General features: G+C 43.1%; 3 protein-coding genes and 1 non-coding gene across 7 annotated transcripts; 2 read left to right on the plus strand and 2 right to left on the minus strand.

Annotated features, from left to right (window-relative positions):
- Positions 1-613: 613 nt before the first annotated feature.
- On the minus strand, positions 614-12972 carry PNLDC1 (PARN like, ribonuclease domain containing 1). Of its 3 annotated transcripts, none has more exons than XM_040598968.1 (19): positions 12844-12971; positions 12396-12453; positions 12204-12277; positions 11203-11236; positions 10956-11079; positions 9589-9677; positions 9205-9293; positions 7792-7871; positions 6638-6775; positions 5624-5693; positions 5301-5386; positions 5028-5083; positions 4005-4069; positions 3180-3233; positions 2922-2964; positions 2252-2351; positions 1629-1804; positions 1360-1458; positions 614-791 (listed from the first exon to the last, which is right to left on the minus strand). In XM_040598968.1, exons 1-19 carry the CDS (start codon positions 12917-12919, stop codon positions 719-721), a joined length of 1584 nt encoding a protein of 527 aa, XP_040454902.1. In that variant the 5' UTR covers positions 12920-12971; the 3' UTR covers positions 614-718. The 3 variants fall into 3 exon arrangements, 2 of the variants coding, with proteins under 2 accessions (XP_040454902.1, XP_040454901.1); XM_040598967.1 differs by having other exon boundaries at positions 4005-4072; XR_005828553.1 differs by lacking the exon at positions 614-791 and having other exon boundaries at positions 2235-2351; positions 4005-4072; positions 12844-12972.
- An 838-nt stretch (positions 12973-13810) lies between these two features.
- MRPL18 (mitochondrial ribosomal protein L18) lies at positions 13811-17109 on the minus strand. 2 transcript variants are annotated; one of them, XM_040598976.1, is made up of 5 exons: positions 16839-17109; positions 16430-16697; positions 15521-15677; positions 14275-14509; positions 13811-14013 (listed from the first exon to the last, which is right to left on the minus strand). In XM_040598976.1, exons 2-5 carry the CDS (start codon positions 16491-16493, stop codon positions 13942-13944), a joined length of 528 nt encoding a protein of 175 aa, XP_040454910.1. In that variant the 5' UTR covers positions 16494-16697; positions 16839-17109; the 3' UTR covers positions 13811-13941. The 2 variants fall into 2 exon arrangements, with proteins under 2 accessions (XP_040454910.1, XP_040454909.1); XM_040598975.1 differs by having other exon boundaries at positions 16430-17109.
- Positions 17110-17353: 244 nt separating this feature from the next.
- TCP1 (t-complex 1) lies at positions 17354-26699 on the plus strand. The gene is made up of 12 exons (XM_040598966.1): positions 17354-17519; positions 19042-19127; positions 19906-20034; positions 20612-20709; positions 21047-21157; positions 21757-21938; positions 23020-23146; positions 23483-23658; positions 24387-24510; positions 25509-25701; positions 26009-26172; positions 26404-26699. The coding sequence occupies exons 1-12, from the start codon at positions 17447-17449 to the stop codon at positions 26615-26617; spliced, it is 1677 nt and encodes a 558-aa protein (XP_040454900.1). The 5' UTR covers positions 17354-17446; the 3' UTR covers positions 26618-26699.
- On the plus strand, positions 18371-18506 carry LOC121090819. Its single transcript, XR_005828741.1, has one exon. It is a non-coding gene; the product is annotated as a small nucleolar RNA SNORA29 (small nucleolar RNA).
- Positions 26700-26838: the final 139 nt, after the last annotated feature.

A 26838-nucleotide genomic window follows, 5' to 3' on the forward strand; every position in this document is an offset into this window, starting at 1 on the left:
AAGAAAAATTTCTGAAGACCACAGTCCCTGGACTGACATTCTCCAGCTGTATCACAGAAACTGATCATGTTTCATGATATTTATGGATAAAGGGCTTCTCACATGCTGTGCACCAGAAGCAAAGATAAATGTGTGCCAGCTCACCTGTGTATATTCAACAAACTGGAAGCTGATAAATTGCACTTGCCTATCACCTACACCGCCACTGAAAGTACCACTGAACAACACTGACAGCACTGCAAATGATTCACTATTCCCCAGAATCCTTCATGTGCCCCAAAAGCAGTTGCTTCCATCAGTGCTGCCCATTTTCATTTGGTAAACAGTGATATTTCACCTGCTTTACAATTGAAGCTAAAAATAACCTCTTTCATTTCATAACCTCATCAGAAATGTGTTTAATGCAGCAGCACAAGCACTGGGAACAAACTGGGGTTACGAATAGCTGTGAAGAACCAACAGAGGATCAAAGTAAATTAGGCATCAGAAGAACCATCTCTCCCTCTTCGGGAGGGGACTATGCTTTGAACAGATTACAGACTACCACAGGTTGGAAACGAACACATCCTCTTCAAAAACACATTTCCAAGAAAACAATTAAAAACACTCTTCATAGCTTTTTGCCCCCACACATTTATTGAGCAAAATACAACAAAACAAAACATAGACAAACACAAAAAAATCTGCGTTCCTCACGCCTCATCTGTAAGGCAGTCCTTTAGAATGAACAGCAGGGAGCTCCTCCGAGTACAAAGGCCAAGAGAGACCAGAGTGCCACAATACCAGAGACTCTAAAGGGCAGGAATAATAAAATGCTGTTAGGCTACTTGTATTTAGGGCTTAATTTTGTTGTTATTAAGCAGTGAGATTCTTTCCCAAACATTATCAGACCAGAAATTCACCCTTCATGAACATCGCTGTCACCACCTCACAAAAGGGTTGCACTTTGAATCTGGAATTCTCTCCTAACTACTGAGCTTTCAACTCTGCTGTAGAAAAAACATCTATCCCACACCTGTGAGACTCTGCCTCTCTCCCCTCACGCTTATTAGAGCTAGCATTACAGTTCATTAAGATAACCCTCTGTTACGATAGCACATACACAGTGTTGTGTTATCCACAGGGTAACATTCCCCGGTTAACCTGGGTCAAGATTAAACTGCAGTTGCCCAGGGCTGAATGCTCACAAGTAGCCACCCAGCAGCTGGCAAGTGAACCTCCTCCTGACCCCCTTTTTCTCTTGAAGAGGTGGCAGAAAAGAACACTGCAAAAGAGCAGCAGACTGCTGCCATGACAGGGCCAGGCACCCTGAAAGTCACACTCTCCCCCTCCCCCATTCCTGGGATCTCCGTAACTCACTGCAGCAGGCAGCTGATGCTCGGAGAGTGTCTCCAGTGGCGGTAGATGGATACCCCCAGGCGAGGGGGATGGTTAGCATCTCGCAGAACGCGCCTGACGCTGTAAGGAAAGCAGATGTCCTGAGCCATGGCTTGCACGCTGCTTACAGCACCCCACAGCTCGGGACAGGAATCTCTTCATCTAAGAGTTGTCACAGCAGAGGAAGGGGTGGGATGAAGACTTCAATCAGAGAGTATCAAGGGACAGAAAAATACTTTCCGGTCACTTACTGCTTAAATTTATTGGAGAGAAGAAGGAACTGGTCCTTTGAAAGCCGTCTCACATCAAAGTGACAAAGTGCTTTAAACTCTTGGCGAATCTGCCTTTCATTCAGCCCTGACCAGCCTCGGACATGGACAACCAAGAGAGGCGGATGCTGACAGGGAGCATCTTCCCCAGAAAAATTCTGTAAAGTGTACAATACGGAGACATCCGAGTTCACAAATACTATATAAGCACTACTAATATAATCAGAAAATATGCAAAATGCGACCCAAAATAAGACAGGTTGGACAACATCGCTGTTGGTGTAAAATTATTTTTCTTTTGTCCCAAGATTCTTCTAAACATGATACATAAAAGCAAACGGTCATGATTGCCGTGGATAAACCGTCAGAGAAACAGCAACGTAAACTAACACCATCTTACAGGATAACAATATGAATATATTTCACAAAGCAGAAATTCAACTCATTTATCATTTTGAAAGATCAATTGTGTCATTTGTATGACAACAATTTCTGCCAAGGTGGGCCCAGGCACTGGTGGGTTTTTGTCCTCTAATAAAGCCATCAACTACGCTACTGTCCTATGCACCCCACAACCTGGTCACAAACCTGCAGTGCATACGCACAATGCTAGCAACACCACCTCGGATGACGTTCACTTTGTTCAGATACTCTGTTAACACGGTGAGATATCGAGAGAAAGAAGAATCCACCTCCACTGCATCACTAAATCAGAAAACAAAAATGGAACAAAGTTTTGTTTCTTCAGCACTGCACTGCTGCACAGTGTCTATGGAGCACAGAGCTCCTGAAGCAGCTCTTTAACTAGTGACAACATAGGTATTTCATATCTTGGCATCTTCTACAGAAGTCAAAATGCTGCGAGCAAAGGGAAGGGATTTGAACAGCTGCCTATTAGGAACTTAACTGAAGGCACTGAATCACACGGATGTCAAAAAAGGAAACCAATGGGAAATTATTTGACCCTTACCCAAGTGAACTGAACTTGAGAGATTGTTCAAGGATAAAGGAGTCACAATGCCATTTCCCAATCTCTGAGCCACCACATGGCCCCTGATTCCATTTTTTAAATGTCAGCTTTGACATAAAGCTACTACTTTCAGATTATAAAATAAAAATCTAATTAGAACAGTGACATTTCCAGTAAGACTTTCTCTTATCCAAAAGGAAGGCGAGCTTGCAAAGCAGAAATTCAGCCAGAGTGAACTGAAAACAGTTTTCTGTAGAACTCATCCATGTAATGCAATTCTCAGCAAACATTTAAACATCACTCACTCTGTGTATCCGCACAGTAGCAAATGAGCTGACTTCAGAAGAACTAGAAGGAAGAATAATGAGGTGGCATTAGAACAAAGCTAAAGAAAGATAACTAAATGAATGGAAAGCAAAAACTCACTGAAGTACAGCTAAGTTACTAAGGGCAACAGACTGTATGTAACAAGTATGTCTTAGTATGAAATAGAGCTATGGAGGAGGAAAGGAATTGCCAAGTCCCCACACAAACTCTGAAGAAGTGTTTAAGAGGCATTTTACCTGAACCACAGAGAAATGCATCATAGCCCGCCTCATGAGGACATTTCTTCTCAGCTGTAAGTGTCCAACAAAATCAAAAAGGAATGAACACCTTTAGCACACTGAGTATACTGCTCCACTGCAGAATCCTAACATTCATAAGATCCACTGTTGTGTTTTGGAGGTGTGTGTCCCCTCTCAGCCATCTCCTTCCTTGCCCTCAAACCTTTACACCCAACAAAGTCTATGCTTCTGCCACGCATTTTAAAATTATACCAACACAAAGGCAGCAGTTACATGAATGTCTGAAAAGCTTAGTGAGATGACCATTAAAAAACCTGTAGCGTTTATAAGGATGTAAAGAAAACTGTGTTGTATATGTTATTGATGGTATGGGAACCATTTCAATACAGAGCAGGCCCTGCACTGCAGGACACCTTGCTGCCATGAGAAGCCATGAAACGTCTGCCTTGCAGCCAGTATCACACCACATACTGAACACAACCTCCTGTACATGAACCACTGAGCTTCTGCTACTTTCCAGGACCTCCCTGCCTTTAGCTCCTACTAGTTTCTATTCTAGGACTGCTGCTTCCCACCTCCCCTTGCCCCTTCCAAGCCCAACTTAGCAACATGATGTAAACCTGCCCTACATTACCCTCAGCAGCTACCAGGGACATGCAGAATAAATGACATTTTGGGAGCCCAGGTTTTGGGTCTGGACAAAAATGTGTGCAAATTCAGTAGACCCACTGGCACTCACTCATGCCTTGCATGTGGATATCCATAGGGTAAAACAAACCCCTTTTTAGCTACCTGACTTTGAAAATCTGCTTACGAACGTACCATATCTTGAGCAGTCACTTGCAGGAGTTATCACTGGGCATGTTGGATCTTTGGAATTCAGGTTGCTGCTGAAGACAAGTGGGTGTATAAGATTTTTGCCTTTCCTCAGTACGTTAGAGACAAGTTACTGTTCTCTAGTGACCTCTGACTTCACTTCAGAAAAAGCTACTGAAGACTTTAAAAGGAACTTCGGTAGTATTCTATGAAAAGGCTAGGATACTTGAAAACTAACTCCTAAATACTTCCTCAGTCTCTTCCCCTAGTCAAACCTTCTAAGCTGCAAATCTGCTCTAACTGCATACAAAAAGTGTCAGCCAAACTAAAAATCAATGGAAAACTCCAAGGAAAGGAGGTGACTGGATGGTTCTGAAATTGCTAAAAACAAACAAACAAACAAACAAACAACACCTCAGAATCCCAGTACTATATTTATAAGCACTAATTTTGTATCTCCTTCTTGGGAATAGAGGGATGAGGGGAAACAGGCAAAATTTTGCTTTTCTTAGCAAATTTGACATGAACGCAATTTATCTACAAGGGAAGCACAAAACCAAAAAAAACCAACCAAACAAACAAACAAAAGAGAACTCTTCTACCACATCATGGCACACACTCTGTTTGAACATTGTAATTAGTTACTGCTTTGGGCTCAGTGCAGCCATTTCTTGGGAGCTGTCATTTGCAATTAGGGTGTATTTTCACTGAGACCTGAAACTCACTTATTTCCTAACACAACATAAGCAACATACAACTTTAGAGTCAAGGCTGTCTGCGAGCCAAACTCATGATAAATGAACTACCGGTGGTACAATATGAAAAGTGACTTAGAACAAATAATTTATTTCACAATTACTTTACAAGACAGATGAGCAAATCCTTTGCTTTTAAATTTAGAAAAACAAGAAACCAGCTGAAAAACATTTGGGAGGAGGGAAAGTACAGAATACATGAAATGACTGACTTGGAAATATCTTTCCCAAGAAAACAAAGGGATTGTTGAAGGCTTTATATCCCACCACTTACCTACACAAAACTGAATATATCTCCAAAAGATTAGATACTCGAGGAAATGGATGCTTCTGTAAAAGAAGAACGTATTAGAAAACCGACCAAGACAGACCTCATGGTAAGTGAACTCATCTGCTGGTACTGCTGATTCATTAAATGAGAACTAAAATCAGAACGTCTCAGGGCAACAATCACAGTTCTGTAACCACAGAGCACTGAGGAAAGTTATCCTCTCTTTTGGGCGAAAGACAAGCATTACCTCCAGATGTAAAGACCTTCACATCTTACCTTCCAGACAGATTTTGTTATAGTCTTGGTGTCTATGAGGACAGGAAACAGGTTGTGAATGTTTCTTTTAAACTCCTCATAGCTTTCTGAAAGCAAAACACATGTGAAGAAAGACAGCATAAAACTGAGGGAAAGCCAATGGTATTGCAAATGAGTAAAAAAGAGAGGTGAAGCCAGAGCAACAATGTACTGCTCCAACAGTTAAAGCTCCAAAGAGGCAACTAGTACTGCTGCTTGCCAAGCACTGTGGGTGGCAAGTGACCACTGCCGCATCCCCATTGCAAAGGCAGCAGCCTGGGGACAGCACCTATGTACAGCATTACCTGGAAGGGGCTTGTAGAACTTGTCGTGAAGATGCATAAGGTCCATAAGCATGTTATGTCCCACCAGGGGCTATGGGAAAAATACAAACATAACAGCCCATTGGAGCATATTTTTGAAGAAAGCTCAGAGACAACCAGCTCTCATGCTCAACACACTCAACAGCCATAACCCTTTCCTCTGGCAGACAGCATCCACACACTCACCCAGTCATTCAGGCTGCAAGGCTCACAGGAAGATTACTGCTTTCAGAAAATAAGACTTGTAGATTCACGGAGTGGAGTATTTTTTCCAGAAGCATTCTATTTTCAGTGGACCTAAGGAGCTAGGTGGATTCATAGTTCAACTGAACGCTGGGAAAAACCTTCCAGCGATCACATTTATAAGCTCACTCACAAAGGCAGGGACAGCCTTTGCCTGCACATCTCACAGTCTTCTGAAGCTGAGATTCATTCAATCATCTGCATACAGAACAGAAGAATTCCCACATATAATCAGACCAATGGTCCACTGGGTTCAATAAACTGGTCTGTCACATGCTGAAAAAAAAGAGTAACTTGCCCAAAAGGCAAGAATCTGCTCAGCTTTCTTAGATGGTGATTCATGCTGTGTAACACAAGGATTTTTAACATTGCAGACTCCTGCATTTTCTCAAATGAAATAAGAAATACATTGCAGAATGGGTTCTGGTTCCCTCTCCCCTGGCTGCACTTGGATTGCAGCAGTAATAGAAAAGTAACACAGGGAAATCAATTGTTTGGATCTGTAATTCTGAGCACGCTTTGGGAGCGGGACCTGGTCAGTAAGAAGATGAAATGTTTAACACTCATTTTTCCTAACCATGACTGCAATGTAAGTATTCATCTCGGTTTTACTGACAACCAGACAGGATGGTCACACCAAATGATGCGAGTTGTTTAATACATATTACTACTTTATCTTTTATCATCCCTCTACATCCAGTGTAGCAGAATAAGGAAGAGAGTTAAAATGAGATTAGGGATAAGGTATTTTACCTTCTTGGCTTTAACAAGTGTCTGGAAGAGGTTAGTGAAGCCCCGGGCAGATAGGAGAATGAGCTCCTTCCGGCAGGAGTCATAAGGAGAGTTCTCCAGAAGCCAACGATGCTGTGGACTCACTTTTTTCACCATTACCTGAAAAGAACAGTTATTGGGTATCTCAGCATCCCATGCTAGTTGTATGTACATTGCTTACTGGGGTTCAGTAATGCTGAGGACAAGTTCAGCTTGTAGGCTATGAAGGATGGAAAAATAGTGCATCCCCCTGGGAGCACAGGACTGTCTCACTTCTCTTTCGTATGGAGACCAGTGCTCCAGTAACAAAAGAGACCTGCTATAAGGGTGTCTTATTAATGCTTCTTTTTTTAAGAGGACAGTTCCTACCACAGGCTTTTTTGGAGCACAAACAAACATAATTCAATTTAACTTGATACAAATATGCTAAGTTGTTAAGTTCATGGCACCAGAAAACCCGCCAGCAATCACATAAACCGAGTCCCCAAAGGCTACACTTCAGATGAGAAGGTTGAGTAAATCTGTCACTCTGTTGACACTGGTTATCATACCAGTACTATCAAAATAGTACCAATGAAGAAAAAAAAAATACCTCCATAATCTACTTTAAGCAACTGACTGGTAACATACTCATACAACGTTTTGAGAAGTCCGCAGCCATAGATTTAATTCAGAAAAAATTGCACCAAATGTAAAATAGCAATAGCAAAACAGCAAGCCACAGAACAGACAGAGTACAAGCCTTCAAAGCAACTACATGGCAAAAGTCATCAAAGGAAAAACACAAAAAAAAGGCTACAAACTGTACATTCTTGTAGAGGTATTGAAAGAGAGATCTAGGAAGGTCTGGAGACACAGAGAGGGTCCCCTCCAGAAGTGCCCCATGGACAAGCACTTCCAGCTCAAGGTATTTTGTGGCTACAGGACAAACAGAAACCAAAGTTACTGAGTTTTCCGGATTTCTTTTCTTGGGATCCCATAATGAACAGTTCCCAGAACATTCTTTTGTCACAGTCTTCTCCTCCTGGACCCTATCACTAAAAGCAAAAGCAACATTTCAAGGTCCCTGCAAGAATGCCAGTCCTATCTGTCTAGATAGAAACCCTCTTTTCAAAAGGTCCACATCTCCATCTCACCTTCTTGTCTCCAAGAGGTTGTGTCCAAACATTTTGGAGAGCTTGTCTCAGAACCAGCTGAACTTCAAACACCTGATAGCCTGAGACAAAAGGGAAAAAAAGAAAAGTAAAAACTTCATAAATACAGACAAGCCTATTTAGGAAAACACATTTTTCTAGGCAGGACTGACCAGATGCTTCTCCCCCACTGTACATACAGCATATACTCCCGAATGTATGATCTTGGTACATTGCCGTACATGATGACAGCAAAAAAACCCCAACCAAACAAACAAAATCCCCACAAACAAGAAACACCACCCCACCCCATTCCCAGAAAAAACTACAAACAAATGAAACAAAAACAAAACAAAAAAACAAACAACAAAAAAGGTCACAGCAATAATAAGCTTTAGCAAGGACACAGAGGAAAGGAAAAGACTAACTGAAAAAGAAGAGGGACGAAGACTACTATTACAGAAAAGACCATCTGTGATTTTGGAAGGTTTCGGAGCAACACACACAGAAGCCAAGCATGTATTAGAGGGAAAAATGCATTTCCCCCCACAGATGATAAGGAACTAGCCCAGTCCCCTTCTGAACAGCATTCAAAAAAGACACCTTAATTAGTCTTACTGTTTACTTAATAGTCTGTCTTGTCACAGGTGCTCACCATTGCCAGACCCTATTAAAATATTAGTATCATATCTACTACAGCTGAAAAAGCAGATAAAAAACACAGCACACTCTCCAACCCCTGTATTTCACACTCTGCAAAAAAAAAAAAACAACCCAACAGACAAAACCTTAAATACTTTCTGTCCTTCGTAACCTTTTCTGTATTTTATTCCCTGATCTAGAGTGTCAAGATTTGGTTTCTGTGAGCAAACCTACAAACTCTTTCTCTGCTACAATTCCCTGTCCCTCAGCTCTATAGTGCACTGGCATATATAACTCCTTGATGCTCCACATGAGACAGAACAAACTGAAAGGAGACCTGCTGTTCACTTCTCCAAGGAGAAAAAAAAACAAAAAACACACCACCCAGGATTTAAAACAAGTTTAAAATTTTTCCTGATTCAGAACAACTACAAATTCTTCAGTTCCTGCTCAGAAGAAGCACAAAATGGAAGTCAGTTACCAAAAAGCATGGTCCAAGTACCTAGACATTCACTTCACTATAGGAAAACTCACCACCCCAATGGTGCAGAAAGGCAGAGCCCAGAGCTGAATGCTGACAGGAGCAGAGGCAGAGACAGGGCAAAGAGTTGTAAGAGCAGGATGGGCACAGGTGCCCATCTCAACAGGTTCTCTCTCAACAGAGCTGTTTAACAGAAGAGGTAGCGAAGGACAGTAGCAGCCCCAGAGGTTCAGGAGATGTGATAAAGCCACTCAGAGCCCACAGATGCCCAAGGGAGGCACCCTGTTTCATACCGCTCAGATCCTGCAGAATCAGAGTCTCCTCTTCCTCTGCTGCACCCACCCAACAGGTCACTTCATCAATAGCTTTCTTCAGCACGTCCCTGTCCACAACAATAAAACAGGATCAGGTGGAAAGAGGCAAAGTGTGAGAAAGAGCTCTTTACCATATACTTTGCTGGGGGAATGCAAAAGCATCACTTCCCAACATTCACCCAATTCTCCAGACTACATCCTGTGATCTCAGTCTTCCTTTGGAGAGACCACAGTGTGCTGGAACTGCTGGTGACAAGACATTCAGGCCAATAGGCTTTAATATTTCTACAGAACGCGATCCTAGTGAAGGTAAGCTATCAACACAGTCAGTACTGAGGACCCACCTCTCTAAATAGTGCTCACCTGCTGATGTTCCAGCTACCCGCTAAAAGATGCTGGCTAAAGATCTTCTCCTGTACCTCATTCATGTATGGGATTCCGTCTTTGAGGAACTGAGGTAGGGGGGGGGAAAAAAAAGCTAGGTTGATTACTCTCCCTTGGACTTTCTTGCAGCAAATCAGAGAACAGCAGGTTAGCCAGGTCCAAAACCTGCATATACTTCAAAGATGCTGCTGTTCGTCATTCTCAGAATATCCTCTTCAAAAATATAAACTGTAGGTAATCCAAGACGCATTCTTACATAAAGGAAGCATGTTTAGATATGGAGGAAAGAAAAGGATTTTTGTCAACTGTAATATTATTTTTTTTGCTCTGCTTTTACCTTTCCTTCAATGAGATACTTCAAGGGTCAAGATACCGATACCAAAAAGTCAGAGACAAAACTCTCTAATTCTTAGTTTGGATTTTTAGACAGCAGGCGTTCTTTATTTTTGGCACTGGATGCATGGGGGACGACATGCCCAACATGCATACTGACTCTCTTCACTGTTTATCTTTATATGGCCAATCTACACACATTAATGACATTTCGGAGAAACGATTAGCATATTCATTACAGTTCCAAGAACTACTTATCATATCTACACTCTTACTACGCATGTGTGGCCTAACAGGTCAGGGGTCCTCCAGTGGTTGTTTGGGACATCTTTATCCATTCTTCATTCTCTTCTTTGTAATCTTCCTCTTCTTATTCTTTTCATGACCTTCTATTCTTCTGGCCCTCTTTCAGCACTCTGGGGTCACATCTTGGTTTCAGACTGGTTCTTATCTACTTAGTAAACTATACAATGCAGTGTTCTACTAGTAGCTAAACTACATAATACAGACTTGTACAGCTAGGCAACATTGTGGATACATAGCTACAACACTTACAGCTAAGCACACTGGTAAAAATCCTCCAGTATCAACATCATGATGCTTCCTGTCCAAAAATTGCTAGAAGTGCTCTTACGAGATGACATAGTCTGAATTTTATGGGAAATGTGGTAATATGTAAGATGCAGGTAAACTGAGATTTCCCCACCTTCATGGCTAGTAAAGATGCCCACTGGGGTCTGTTCAGTAACTCTTTGGCTCACCAGAGACAGGTTTCCTTTTTTTGAGGTGGAGAAATCTGTCTTGGGCTGACATACATGGGATTATTGCCTCTACAGCAGTTCAGAAAAACCAGCACTCACTCTCCCTGTTGATAATGAACCACATGATGTGTTCATACTTTAGCAAGATGCTGTTTACCCCAGAAATGTAGCATTTAGGGATATTAATCCTAATTTCTCCTGTAATTGCACAGACTTCCTCTGTTCTAGATTTCTGGCAGAAAGATTACATACCTTATTATAGTCAAAGCCATAATGAGACAGGAACTGAATGCTAGATGCAGAGAGGGCAAATTCAACATCCGTAACTCCCCATGTTGAAGGAAAGAGAAAAAAGTTGTATGAATGTACCACATACCTACAATGAAAAGAAAAATATCTCTAGAAGGTAATTGTAAGAAATAACTCCTCCCAAGAGAATTCTGCATAAAATCTCAACTGCACTGTCTTAATTATAACAGAAACCTGCTTTTTAACTTACTTGTTTGAATTTTCATTTGAGAATATTGCCAGCCCTGCAAGAGAGAGAAATCTCTGTTGAAATGGCAATGTTTAGCTAGATGTCTACAGATACTGTGAAAATTAGATAATGGCTGTAGGGATCCCCCCGATGGAGTACATGTTTTCCATTCACTAACAACACAATACAAATCTTAACAGCAACTGCCAGGCCACTCCCCTGCTCCCTGAAAGTGAAACAGGGACAAGCTTTTAGTGTTAAGTGGGAAAAGGAATAGAGTCTGATAAAATAGCAAATAGACTGAGCATCGGGTGAGAAGAGGCGAGTTGGTGATGAAAATCTCCAACTATGCATACATAGGTCTGTGGGTCCAACTACACCACAAAAGGGTTTGGAAGGAGCTAGGCACCACAGAGGACTGAAACATGTTTTTTACCACTTAGGTTCTTTTTTTTCTATTAATCCCTAAAAAGCACATTAAGATCTTACATAGCCTAAGTCTTTGAAGAATATTTTAAGCGGTTTTGGAGCTGATTTCTTGACCTCTAACTGGTTCTTAACCGTTAATAACCCTCCTCTACCACCACAGGCCCTTTCTTAAGATGATTTTTTTTTTTATTTAGGGATATCAGAAATATTAGCCTTCATGTTCTTCTAACAGCGCCCTTACTCATACACTACACCAACTGCCACAGCTTTGACTAGGAGCTTGTCCCCTGCTTCTTGCTTGCATCCTGTTTTAAAAGCCCTGTATTAATACCCGCCATCTTTAAACATGAACAACTTTAGACCAGTAAAAAGTATATGGCCCACCCGACTCTACATTATTTAAAGTACTGAAAAGTTGATATAATTAAAACATCAGATTGAAAATAAAAAAAAAAACAACCTACCACAGCAAACAAATGTCTCTGTAACAAGTGAATTAAAACCACAAGCACCTGCAGGGCCTGCCAGCTTGCAAAAGGGCAGCTCCCACTAAGACCTCGGGAGGTTATTTTCTGTGTCAGAACAGCACTTACCAAGCTGAGTAACAGTGAAGCGCTGAACGCTCTGCCTGGCCTTCAAGTACAGTTCCACAGGGGAATCAAACAGGCTACGAACAAAACCAGAATTGGAGGGAATGGAAACAAGGAGGTTTGCAAATGCACAGGCAGCTCTCCCAGAGCTAGAGCAACAAGTACCCCTCACATTTCCAGCCCAACAGCTTTTACCTGGGCTTGTTATTTTGGGTGGCAGTTGAATATAACCCAGTAAACTCCATATCAATGGCTGTGACGTGGAAAGGAAACAAAAAAAATATGAAATACGAAGCAGGTATTTTGCCAGCATCAGGACAAGAATCTCCAGAACACCTTTCTATGCCGTAACCTGTGTCAAACCCACAGCTCAAGAAAAAAGGCAAGCGAGATGAGAGTGTGTATAGTTAACACACACCGCGACCCCCAGCTCACGGCGCTGCGGCCAGCGCGGCAGAGGGCTCGCTGCCCACCGCCGCTGCCCCTTCAACGCCCAGCGCCCCAGAGCTCGCCCTACGTGTACACACCAGCGCCATTATCTGCGCAAATACGCCTCAGCGCCAGCCGCGCCGGAGCCTGGCCCTGCGCCAAGCGGCTCGCAGGCAGCGGGGACCCAGCCGAGAGCCCCCCGGCCGCGGCTCACCCAGGAAGGCGGCGCGGCGGACGCGGCCCCGCAGACGCGGCAGGCGCCGCTCGAAGGCGGCCGCCCCCACCTCCATGGCGGGCTCCGCGCTGCCCCGGCCCTGCGCGCCTGCGCACACCGCCGCCGGGGCGGCCCTCGCCCGGATTTAAGGAATCAGGCGGGCCGCAGCCTTGGGAAGCGCAGGCTGAGCCGGGCAGGGGGGGACGGGACGGGGCAGCCGCCGGGCACGGAAGGCGGGAGGGTGAGGCTGGAAGCGTACGAGGTCGGGGAGCCGCCGCGCCGCCTCATCTTCGCCAGTAAAGCTCGCGCAGCTACGCCGTCCCCGAGCCATTGAACATTACGAAACGGCCCCAGCTGCTAGGTAAATTAAACGCAGTAAAACATCAGGATGATTTTTAAGAACGCTCCGGATTCAGCCGCTGGCGGAGAGGAGCGCGCCGAGCCGGAGCCCGGGCCCCGCTGAGAGGGGCCGCGCCGGGAGCGCCGCCGGCCCCGGGCAGGGGAGGGGAGCTGAGCTAGCGGCACCGGCCGGCGGCCACACGGCGGGACACGCAAAGGGAAAGGGGCTTCTTACCCTCTGCGGCTGGCATTTGTGCTGCTTCCCTCCTAGACCGGTGGGGCTGAAGCAGTTCAGACCTAAGGGGCTGCGAGAAAGCTGCAGGGATGAGTTGGGGGAGTTTGATCTTTTTACCAAATGTAGCACATAACTTTATTACGGTTCTAAACATTGACATGATGACCGTATTTCGCTAAATTAGACTGGCAGTGTACAGGGATCGAGTATCTAAGCATTTCCAGGGTTCAGGTTAGAACAAATGCAAAATCAAGTATGATAAATAGAACATACTTTAAAATTCCTGAATTCTTAAGTAAATTCTGTTAACCTGTCCGGCTGAACTATGGCAACAGTTTATTCTAGCCTTAAAGGTGTCGATAATTTTAGGATCAATAATATGACATAGTCCCGTCCATTTAAAAATATTTTATTGTAAGACGTCACATTCCAACTTTTTCCAGCTCTGAACCTTCACTGTGCTGCTACGTGCACCTAAAGAAGTGATCGTTGTTCCATGGAAGGTTTTCCCAACAGTCTCCATTTTACCGATAGATTCTTTGTGGCTCACGCAGAACGACACCACCCTCCTCCATAGCTTTTTCAAATTCCTGAATCTTGTTTAAAAGATAGAGACACAAATAAATACAAAGAAAAAGCAATTGGCACCAGAATACCAACAGGGACATGTTACATGGAAGGGCAGAGGTTAACAGTCTCACTGAAGCATAATTCCAGGAACCACAGCTTGTCAAATCTACCCTTTTGAGCGTTGCAAGAAGGGATTGTCAAGCCACGTAAGCAAATTAATGGTGAAGTAAAATTAATGCTTAAAAAGGAACAAAGAGCCAAGTAAGTGTAAGCAGATGGGTACTTGCCGAGTCACAGCGACGCTCCCAGGGGATAACAGCTTTGAAGTTCACAAAGTTGATTCCTGCTTCCAAACACCGCTGCGCCATTACGCGGCCAAGGTTTTTGCATGCTGCTACTCCCTTAGGACTATATAGGTGTCTCTTTATGGCCCACTCTCGGGTAGAGGCAGATACCACAATATCCCCATTGGAGCGCTCAACAAAGGCTTCTACGTAATGCTGTGTCCGCTCAAGCCGTAATCTGGGTGCAGGGAAGAAATAACATGGGATTGTGATGTCTTTTCCAGATGCAAAGAGAGAACACACACAAATGCTAAAAGGCATAAGTGATCCACTTTATGAAATTGAATGTACTAGAACTATTAATGTAATAATGAATTCTTAATATTGCTTTTATTACCTAGGATTTTGCTTATTGGGACATAAAATAAGACTCATTATTAGTTCAGTAGAGCGAAATTCCAAAAGCAACTTTTCACTTGTTACTCAGGCGCACAGTCCTACACCAACTCACGCCAGCACTCACTCCAAACCAAGCACTGTACACCTGCACGGCGTGCTGCAGTGATCTATTACCCAGATCAAGGAAACTGCTCCAGCATAAATGTAATTTCAAGTTTGCTACGCAGTCTCTTACAGGCTTGTGCTTACATGGCAAATTAACTTGTCAGGATCAGCAAGTGATCAAGCAGGACTTCTTAAGCCGTAACACACAACTAAAGTATTGGGAGCAACTATTTCTTACTGTACTGAGACAATATCAGATTTCCAAGTATGAACACACTGGACGTACTTCTCACCTCAAAATAAATTATTTTGAATGCTCAAGTTAAGAACTACTTAATGCAATCAGCATTAAAAAAAGAAAAAACAAACTGCCCAACACAAAACCCACATAAACACCCACCCACCCAACAGATGATTACAATGCCTCAAATAAAACAACGATGCATGGTCAGCACAGTACTAGGAGAATCCCAAGTCAAATGGCAGTTGCTTAAGCCATGTTACTGCTGCCTTAACAGGAGATGGAAAGATCTTCACCGCATATGCTAACTTTAACATGATGCTAGCCTACTGTTCTCTGAACACAAAAGATGCTTAGAATAAGAACAACTAAGGGGGCAACTGATTCAGCAACCCAAAAAGCATATTTTGTAGTATTTCTACCTGGTGGTTTTTCTGGGGTTTCGTTTTGTTTTGTTTGTTTTCTTTTGGAGTTTTCATTTCTGCTGGTGACCTTCTGACTCACCTATGCCAGAATTCACGCTTTGGCCATGTCGTCTTCCAGCCACGCTCCTTCCTAGCCAGGGCCAACTGCTCCAAGTTCCGAGGATTCCTGTTAGTAAAGTCTGGGGCAACAACCTCATTTTCGCTTGTGTCCGCTTCGGTCTCAATTTTGAGACTGGCTGTAGTTGACACAAAACAAAAACTTTGGGGGAAAGCAGGAAAAAAGATCCCACAGACTTAAAAAAAAATAAAAAGTAGTGCACACAGTAGAATGAATACGACATAGAATGATACAGCTTGTAAAACCCAGCAAGGCAAAATCAGCGCTTTTTTTAAACATTAAATAGATGGAATAACAGAACTACAAGGTGAACTCTAAACTAAAAATTAAAAGTACAAAAAGTTTTAACACTGGTTCAAAACTCATGCATAAAATATAAATTCAGACCTGACTACAAAGTTTCTAGGATTATGACTTCACAGAATATTAAAAGTTCAGCACACAAAGAACCAATAACAGCAATACCAAACAAGAAGGTAAAAATCCTTGGCCCTGTCAGGCTAATCGTCACTAATTAACCTAACAAACACGAATTTGCAGGTAGGTTTGCAAACTCACTCTGCTATACAACGTCTCGGTCCAGAGAAGCACCGGGAGCCTCTCCCCAAACCGGCGGGCAGGGCTCCTCCTCGCCAGACCGCCCGTCCCGGCCGGAGACCCTCCAGCAGCGACCCCGTCCCACGGCAGCCCGAACACCCATTACAAGGGGCAGCCCAGCACAAGCCGGGACTTGCGCACGGCGACGCAGGCCCATCGAGACATCCAGCCTCCGGATCACCCTGAGAACGGCCCTCCGCCGCCAGCACGGGGGACTCGGAGCCCTGTTGTCGGCACAGGCCGGCATGGTGAGCCGCAGGGGGCTGACCTTACCCGCTCCACGTGCCTGGAGCCTGCTGGCCACCAGCAGTAGGCAGGTGCGGCTGCTCAGCGCCATGGGGAGCCGGCGTCCGCCACGGCCTCGAGCGACAGTCGTCTATCTTCCACTCAGGCGCACCCGGGCGCCGCCATTTTGGCGAAGCCGGCACTGTCCCCGGAAGCAGACACCAGCGGCTTCCGGCCTCAGTTGATGATGTCACGCAGAAGCGCCGACCACCGTCGCGCGAGGTGCGGCCTACGGGAACGTGTCCCTGTGTCATGTCTGACGGAATAAAGCAGGAAACGCTTTTCCCCGACTCGGAAATCGTATTTTAATTTTTCCTCTTGAAAAAAGGGCGCGAGGAGATACCGGTCCTGGAACGGGCCTAAGGACGAGGGAGGGTGGCCCAAGACCCGGATTTACGCGGGGCAAGGCGTGGAGGTGCGCTCCCAGCGCCTGCCAAACGCGCAGGGCAGACACCAGAACGGCTACAAAAAAACCTGCCCACCGTTATTAAAAGTAAACCTGCTGCTGCTTTTGCGCTGCAGGCTGCAGAGCTACTGCTACCGCATCACGCACAAGCGGCGCCGGGGGCCGTGCGATGTCGCCTACCCCATAGCAGCGGCCGCCGAGCTCCGCTTCAGGGTTACCCTGAGCTTTTACAACCCTTGCCCGCTTTGCGGGTAGCCGGCACGCCGAGCCCCGCCGAGGTGAGGCCCCAGCGCCGGCCGCGCCCCGGAGAGGACGGCGCGCAAGCGCGCCTTGCCTTCTAGAACCTGCTGGAAGCGTCCCTGGCCCGCACTCGGCGTGTCGCCATTGTTCGGCCGCGCGCACCAATCGTGGCTTGAGGCTGGGCCGTACCGCGCCCTCGGATTGGGCGGGCAGGGCGTGATCCCGCCCCTCGCACCCGCGGGGCGGTTCTACTCCTCCACCCGCCGGGGGGTACCCAGCGTTCCTTGCGGCGCCGTGACCATTCTGCGGATCCGCGCTGTGCCTCGGTTCTCTTTTAGGCGCCGCGGCCCGGTGGGAAGATGGCGGCGATGGAGGGGCCCCTGGCAGTCTTCGGCGAGCGGACCAGCGGCGACACGATCCGCACGCAAAACGGTAACGGCTGCGCACTGCCGGTAGGGGCTTGATCAGCGGTGGGGGGAGGGGCAGGAAGGAGGTAACATGGCGCGGCTGTTACTGCTGCCATGTGCTTACATGCCTCAGGCCTCTCCTGGGCAGGGCCTCGCCCTGCCGTCAGCTTCCCTCAGCCCTGGGCCGTTAGGTGCCGTTGAGAGGGCCGCTGCCGCCGGAGGGAGGGCGGGTGGCACTGCTCCCTCTCCGCAGTCTCCGCGAGGAGACGGGAGGCTCGCGCAGTCCCGCGCCGCTCCCCGGTGTGAAGCGGTCCCGCGTCCCTCACAGTTTCTTGGTAGAAGCGTACGCCGGGAGGGGGGCGGCTGCTGACTGCATGCCGGCTCGCCTCCTTCCCGAGCTCGTAAGGCGTGAGCCGGCAAGGCCTGCAGACTGGCCGAGGAACCGCGGTGGGGAAGGGGCGGCTGGGGAAGCTTACAGCTACACAGCACGGGGAAATAAACTGCTGCTGAAAGTGGAGACCGTCCTCAAAATGAATGTTTTTGATTGTAGTTTTCAAAGACGTTCCACATTTCTCAGGATTTTATCCCGAATCAAAGGGGAAGGCTGCAAATTCCGAGACTGTTCTCAGTTTCAGAGTAGACAAAGGGGAAGCTGAAGTCTTGCTTCCTGATGGTCCTGAGAGTCATGTATCTGTGATGATACTCTAGGCAGAACACTTAGAATGAGAATTACTTTAATCTACACCTGAGATTCTGCTTGGTAATGGCACCTTTGATACAACTGTTGTTTCTTTCAGAGAGCTGCTGTTTACTTCTCCAAAGCAAAGGAAATGGTTATATTGTTTGAAATTCAGTGTGAAGGTGTGAGTTGTAAATATTCCCATTATACTACCACTTTTTCAATTTCCAGATTAAGTGGCTATGCTTGTGGGATAAATAAAAACTTGCCATGGTCTGAAGGAAAAGGTTGACTGTATCTTTTCCCTATATGAAATTGGCAGAACATCCTTCGGACAAACCGCTGTGTTAGAGGTTTCATGTTATTTTAGTAGTGACTAAAAGGTCACTTTTGACTTTCTTGACTTAGAGAATAAGCGTTTTGTTTCAGTCGCAGATCTGATCAAGACAAAAAGATGTGTTACAGATTGGTATGTGGTGATACCATTGGTTTTTATCTGCCTGGAACTGAGGAGTAAATGAGTGAAATTTCATGGCATGACTTGGCTGCTGCCACAAGAAACAGTGCTTGTAACTGTTGCTGAGCTACTATTATTGCTGTTCTGACCACTGTAGTGTCCTCCATCGTACTATGCCAGCAGAAAATGAATCTTGTTGGTTGGTTTTGCCAGATTAGTTTGCTGAACCAGCTTGGAGGGAGACGTGAGGTTTGGCACAGATAGTATTTTTTAGTAGCAGCAAGCCATTACTAGTTTAGCTAGGCTGAAACCTAATCTTGATTAGGTCACTATCTCAAGTTTCTGAAATGCAGATTCTTGGCACATTTTCTTGTAAACCTAAAAACTTAAATTTTTCTTTCATTTATTCAGTTACTGCAGCATCTGCTATTGCCAATATTGTGAAGAGTTCTCTTGGGCCAGTTGGTCTGGACAAGATGTTGGTGGATGATATTGGGGTAAGTAAGCTTTCTTCAAGAACTGTCAGGAAGACTTACATTATTGTGTAAAAGTGCTTCCACTTAGTGTGTTTCATAGGTCCATTGTGCCACATTGCTGTTTTTTTCCAGGGTTCTGAGAGGGGGTAGGAGGAGAACTCTGGTAAAATTGAGCATCAGGTAGTGTGTGCTACATCGTTTAAGTTTAGTCTAGTACTGTAGTTCACATGGTACAGTTGTCTCCTCACTACACGTAAGTTCTTGTCACCACTTAGAAGTGTTGGTGATATTGTGGGGATAACTGGATTTGACCATTAAAGTTAGGCCTTGTCATGGTGTTGACTGGTACATATTGGTCTTCACATTAGGAGAAATAAAAAAAAAAAAAAAAAAGATTTCAAATAATCCTGTAACAATTTTAAAGCAGTATTTCATATTTTGCAGTATTTCAAGCAAATTAAGGAACTCTGCCATTGTACAAGCTGCTGTAATAAAATACTGTATTAGAGGGTAGTCATTGCACTCCTACTAATACAGTATGTGCAACATCTTGGATGAGTTTTTGTAACATAAAAACTTTCCAGGTAAAAAGAAAGTGCAGATTTTGCACTGATAACATTTCTGTTGTTAGACTGGGACGCCTGGTTAAAAAGAGATAGTAAACATTTTGGTATAAACAGTTACTTTATGGCCATTTGCAAAGAGTAATTAACTTTCATTTATTTGAATGTTACGAAACCCAAGAGTTAAAACATAATGGAAGTATAATTCATATTAACATTTGATTTCTGAAAATTAGGACGTGACCATTACTAATGATGGTGCAACCATTCTGAAACTGCTGGAAGTGGAGCATCCTGCTGCCAAAGTTCTTTGTGAGCTGGCAGACCTGCAAGACAAAGAAGTTGGTGATGGGACAACCTCCGTGGTACGTAGAAAGTTTTGCAGGTGGATGTAGCAGTAGTCAGTTTTTCATTATCACAGTGCGCGTTTTGATTTATCTGTTACGAATCTTGATGCGGTGTCGATCAGTTATACAGAATGAAAAACAAAAACACTGAAGCTGTCTGAATATAGTTTGTAAGTAGGTTACCGAATCCATATTTGTGTTTCTTGAGAGATGCTAGTTTCCATAGACAGCTGGTGCTTTGGAATGGTATTTGCTTACAGCAGTTTCATTATTTTTTCCTTTCTCGAGGGTTGAGGATAGACTCTGAATTAAGGTTCTTAATTTTTAACTACCATAAGAAATTAAAGTGTGAGGACTAGTAAGGATGCTGAGTGTTGAAAACTTGCCTGACACTTCTGGCACTGTGGGGCAGGGGCTAGGGGGTAGAATCAGGTAGCTTTTACCTGGTGTCAGAAACTATTTGTAATTCTAGATTGCAGGTACTTGTTTCCACTGAGTAGGCGTTGGAGAACCATGATTCTGCTTTCCACTTAATGACAATAGGTAGGGGGGTTGTGTATGGAATACTTGTGTTTAGTGTTTGTATTTCAAACAGGTAATTATTGCTGCAGAACTTCTGAAAAATGCAGATGAGCTAGTGAAACAGAAAATTCATCCTACCTCCATTATTGGTGGATACCGACTTGCTTGCAAGTAAGAAACTAATATAGTTGAAGTACATTTCGTTTTCTGAGGTACAATAACTGCATGCATTTTGTTGATTTCTGTATTTGTGACTACATTAATACAGACTTCTTGGTGCAAATTGGGTCTGGTTTTATTTTGGGAGAGTCAGGGTTTTTGGTTGGTTTGCTTTTTTTTTTTTTAATAATGTTGTATTTCTATAATCACATAAAAATGACACATTCCTGTCTGAGAAGATTAATTGATTTCATCTCTGGTTCTTTGAGGTAACATTTAGAGGGGCTGAAAATGTAAGATTTTTGTGTTTTGTGAGGGTGGAAATCTTTACCAATATTTGTCTTTACAGGGAAGCAGTTCGCTACATCAATGAAAATCTTATTATTAACACAGATGAATTGGGCAGGGAGTGCCTAATTAATGCTGCTAAAACATCCATGTCCTCTAAAATTATAGGAATGTATCCTTTAAGTTGATCAGGCTAGTTAAGTGCGAGTGATTGATTGGAGAGCTTGAGTAGCTAGGCTAGTTATCTTTGCAGAAGTTTTTATGAATGGGATATAGTATTGAGGCTGTTTTTATACAGGTGTGTGAAAAATGTTTCACAGATGTTATTATCTGGCACGGGCAAACATAATGCGTTAGTGAGACTAGATAAGGAATTGTGTGAATGGAAGAATGTTACAGAAATGAAGTACTACCTGGGGACTGAAACTAGAGGAAAGGTTACATTTTAGTCCATAGTCACAGGAAAACTTGCATTTTCAGCTTTTGGAATGCACGCTGACCATAGGATAGGTATTTTTGTTAAGGGACAAAAGGCGAGTAAAATGCAGGTATCACACTATACTGTCCTAATTTTCATACCAGTGTTCAGCTTTAAGAATTACTCGTCCTTTTAATGGAATGGGGAAGAAAGGTAGCACTTCCATGCCTTCCTAGAGTTCATTTTTGGAAACAGTTTTTGACTCTTAGTTTGGGTACTGTCACTGACTTTTTTTTCATAAGCATAATACTAGTTCTCTTCTTCAGTTTTAACCTTAACAAACAACATTTTAGAGATGGTGATTTCTTTGCTAATATGGTGGTGGATGCTGCACTGGCAGTTAAATACACAGACCAGAAGGGTCAAGCTCGGTATCCAATCAACTCGGTTAATGTTTTGAAGGCACATGGCCGCAGCCAAAAAGAGAGCATACTTGTGAACGGTTACGCTCTGAACTGCGTGGTGGGCTCACAGGGTAAGAGCATATGCTGTTCCACAAAGTTTTTGTGTGGTCTCAGTCCTTAGTCTTTCTGCATGTATATTCTTGTTATCCCAAAATCTGGGTTCTTCACCTGGTGTGCAAGAGCAACACACACACACAGTTGATATACTTATTTACTGCATGTCTACGCAGAGATGGGTGCTAGGTGGTAAATCCACAAAGCTAACACAGCTCTTTACACATGGTAAAACATTTTATATACTTTGAGCAATTGTTCTTTTCACTGTGCATGTTCTGTGAGGAGGGGGCTTTGCTCAAGGGTGGATCTTTCTGTGTGCTAAGTAGGATAGTTTATTCATAGTTCAAATAATTTTCAGTTCAGTCTCAGTAACCATTTGGTTCTCCTTGAGTTTATCTTGTTATTTCTTAACTTGAGGTATTTATGGTGTCTGTTCCTTCTCCCAAGGCCATGTCTTGTTAACTATTTGCAAGGATTAAGTAACATCCTCTGTTCTACAAATTCTTTCTTGCTTTCCGTTACAGCCATTTACATATTTCTTTTTTTAAAGTGAGTAATTGTTCTATCATTAGTTGCAAATCATGTGGGTTTTCAATTCCAGAACAATTAAAACAAAAACATAAAAAAACCCTTACTGCTTCCCCAGTGGTTTCTAGGTTAGGATCTGCCAGCCAGCAGTGATCCACAGAGCATGGGCAAGTTACTGTAGTTTCCCTAGCTCATTATCAGCGTGGTAACAGTTTCGGGAGGAATGTAAGCACCTTGTTTGTGCAGAGCCATTGTTGCGCTTGTAGGGAACTGTTACATTTAGTGGAGCTGTGTTGTGATTAGGTAGCCTGTAAGATGCAAGACTGATGGGTCATTCGTATTTTGGGGATGTGGTCTGTAAAAAAGCTCACAGAGGTTACAGGAGAGATTAAAAAAATTCTCTCTTTGAAAGTTTTTTTTAGCATTTTTCTGTACTAGGGCAGAACTGGAGAAGCAAACTGAATAGAAATCTGAAACATGAATGTAACATTAGTTTAAATCTCTAATGCTAACTCAATGTTCTTTTTATTTTACAAAATCTTTTTTCTTGTTTTCTCTTGCTTTCAGGTATGACCAAGAGAATAGTTAACGCAAAGATTGCATGCCTTGACTTCAGCCTGCAGAAAGCAAAAATGAAGCTTGGTGTTCAGGTTGTTATCTCAGACCCTGAGAAGCTGGACCAGATAAGGCAGAGGTGTGTGGAACCTTGAGTAACTGAGACAGTGGGGTTTCAGAGGCTTGTTTTGGTCTCTTCAGTTGAGGTGGCTCGATGTAATTTTGCCTGAGCGCAAGAGGTAAAGATGTTTTAAATGTTAATATTTCTCAACAATACCAAATATTAATGGTAAAAGTCTTCACTTCTGGAAGCAGAACTAGTATTAAGTCAGTTTTTGAGAAATCAGAGTATGTTTGTGCAGTGGTCCCTTCTTGCAGAGCTCTGCATTAAGATTTCAGGAAATGGGTTGACAGAATGTGATTACAGGGTTTAAAATACATTTTTATGTATTTTTATTTGACTTTATCCTCACAGAGAGTCAGATATTACCAAAGAAAGGATCCAGAAAATTTTGGCCACTGGTGCCAATGTTATTCTTACCACTGGAGGTATTGATGACATGTGCCTAAAATACTTTGTTGATGCTGGTGCCATGGCAGTACGAAGAGTTGTAAAAAAGGACCTCAAGCGGATTGCCAAGGCATCTGGAGGTGTGTATATAGAAAAAGCAACATCTGTCTCCTCCTTTCTTCCCCCCTCCCCCTTGTTAGGGTATTAATAACTACTTTTCAAAATACAGTTTCTTAACATGCAAGCCATGCAAAGAGAGGATGACTAGAGCTGAGTCGCTTTTAGGTTTTAACTTTACTGTTGCTTTTACGTGCCTTCTGTCAAAGCAGATGACTACCATTAGAGTTGACTGCTGAAGATTTAGCAGGGGGAAATGCTGTCTTGCACTGGGAAAACTGTCCTCTCCTGGAACAGAATCTGTATTTGAAGTCTTTATTAAACACACATTCATAAGCTTCTGTTTGGACAGCTGTGTTAAGTACTTTGTATAGAAAGCTCAAGACAAACGAAGAACTTCTAAATCATTAAATATATGTTGAGAAAAGTTCTGGTACTATACAGATTTCATCTGTCAATTCTTAAATTTGCAAGAAAGCACTTCCATAATGGTAACGCACAGGAGCTTGTACTAGCTGTGGAAAAGTAAGTGTTGTAAAAGTTGAGCAGAAAGAACAGTATTGATTATAAACAGCAGAATACTGAATTGCTACCTGAGAATTAGAAATGGTGTTGAATTTAAGAAAATTCTGCTTACACTGCTTTTATTTCTGTTTTCAATTTCTGTCTTTCTATCTGTATGCCTGTTCTGGGAAGTCTGCGAAGGATGTGCTGGACTTTGAAGTTAATTTCACTTTTTTGTTTGTTAAAGCAACCATATGTTCAACCCTTGCAAACCTTGAAGGTGAGGAGAGTTTTGAGGCATTAATGCTGGGACAGGCAGAAGAGGTGATTCAAGAGAGAATCTGTGATGATGAGCTGATTCTAATCAAGAAGTAAGGATCCTTTTATTTAAAATACTCAGTTTTGTGAACACTTTCTACCAAGTTTGAGAAAAAATCCCTTTTATTTAGTTTCATGCTGTCTCAGTGGTATGAGTAGTTATATGCATGGGAAAGGGTATACAAGTCCACTGCAAATTAAAAGTGAAAGTATTAGTATTTAATCTTTTCTGCTGGGGCTGGAGAGCTGTTCCATCAGCCATAATGTATGATTACTAGATAGACTTAAAATTCTGTTTATAACAGATTTTTCTAAACTGGCTTCCCTTTACAGACAGTAACAGGAAATTGGTACCATCTGAGTTAATGTCATCTGAAAAAGGAGCTACAAAGCCAGATCTGACATTTATATAGGAAGACAGGGTTTACTTGTGTTGGTTTCATTGACTCAGTCATCTGCTTGGTAGTGTGAAATGGACCATGTTGTTAAAAAAGAATTTTGGTTTTGTGGGGTTTGTTTATTTGTTTTAATGGGTAAGAAGAGCAAGGATTACTAACTGTCTATGCACATGGTATTTTCCCTTGAGGTTTTTAGTATGCCACTGCTGTCTAGTACCTGAAGATTTGAGTATGAATTTAACAGGAACGTACCTTGAATATTGTTTTCCACTGCTACAGTATCCCATCTCAGTTTTTAACTTGCTGTAGTCTTGTTTGTGTGTGAATGACATACTCCGACCATGGCACTTACATCCCTGCTTATACTGTAACATTGGCAGTTGTTAATTGCTCACTTGATGGCTATGTAGAAGAGAATTTTCTTAATATCTAATTACATTTTCCCCTTATTTGATGGGAAAACATGTTGTTGGTCACTTTTTCAGCTAGCTTTCTCTAAGTCTTAAGACTCAAACTAGGATCTTGCATATTAGAAACAAAAATGTTTTACTAAGTTACAGTGTGTATGTATAAACATTGAAGAAAAAATCGTAGGAAGAAGAGTTTTATTTTCTGTTCAACACAGCTGACATCCCATTCCTTTTATTCCCTAGTACAAAGGCTCGTACTTCAGCATCAATTATCTTACGAGGAGCTAATGACTTTATGTGTGATGAAATGGAACGATCTATACATGATGCTCTTTGTGTTGTTAAAAGAGTATTGGAATCCAAGTCTGTTGTCCCAGGTGGTGGTGCTGTAGAGGCAGCACTTTCCATATACCTCGAAAATTATGCAACCAGCATGGTAAGTCTTACATGAAGAAGTAACAATGCGTATGTGTTAAGACAAGAATAATGTGTATTTTCAAGTATGTATTTTCTTCTACTAGAATTTGGTTCTACAGTTCATGAAAACCTCAGCATCATATAGAATGTAAGGTACTTCTTTAAAATGGGGGATATGAGTTACTCTTTCTTTGATAATTAGATTCTTTGACATAAAACCAGATTTTGTATGTGAAAACCCCTGCCTGCTATTGACACTCTTGGTCATGGCTGTATTTTTTCCTTTTACTGCAGCAGTTAGTTGAAAAACATTTTCTTCTTTCTAGGGATCACGTGAACAGCTTGCAATAGCAGAATTTGCAAGATCCCTCTTAATAATTCCAAATACGTTGGCAGTAAATGCTGCTCAAGATGCGACAGATCTTGTTGCAAAGCTGAGAGCATTCCACAACGAGGCTCAAGTTAACCCAGATCGCAAAAATCTGAAATGGCAAGTATCTGTCTGGAGGAAGGCTATCAAAAGTGGGTTGGTGACTTAGATGGAAAATTGTTCTGCCAGTTTACTGAACAATGATTTGCACGTAAAAAGTGAAAAACACGCTTTTCTCCCTCTGCCCTTCAGTCCTATGTATGTATCCCTGGCACCTAGTAGTAGTTAAGCCACATACTCCCAGCTGTACTTCTGCTTTTTCTACCTCTCCATCTGACTGTTGTTTTGCAGGATTGGTCTTGACTTGATCAACGGAAAACCTCGTGATAACAAGCAAGCCGGTGTCTTTGAACCAACCATGGTCAAAACTAAGAGCCTGAAGTTTGCAACAGAAGCTGCAATTACTATTCTTCGGATTGACGATCTCATTAAACTGCACCCTGAAACTAAAGAAGAGAGAGGGTGCTATGAGGATGCAGTTCACTCTGGCGCACTTGAAGAATAACTTAGGGTTTATTTATGTTTGTCTAACTTCTCACTCTTGTAACTAAAATGTTAATAAAAGAAGTGGTTGAATGCTGCTGCTATTTTCTTGTGAACAAACTGATTTTTGAAGGTGAGGGTTGGTCCTTGGCATTGACAATTTTAGCTCTAGCACGTGTTAACAACTAGAGTGCCTGCAGCAGCCACCCATTAAGTGGCAAAAAGTAATGGATTAAGATTATT

Source organism: Falco naumanni, chromosome 6 (genome assembly GCF_017639655.2).
Source record: "Falco naumanni isolate bFalNau1 chromosome 6, bFalNau1.pat, whole genome shotgun sequence".
Taxonomy (NCBI): domain Eukaryota; kingdom Metazoa; phylum Chordata; class Aves; order Falconiformes; family Falconidae; genus Falco; species Falco naumanni.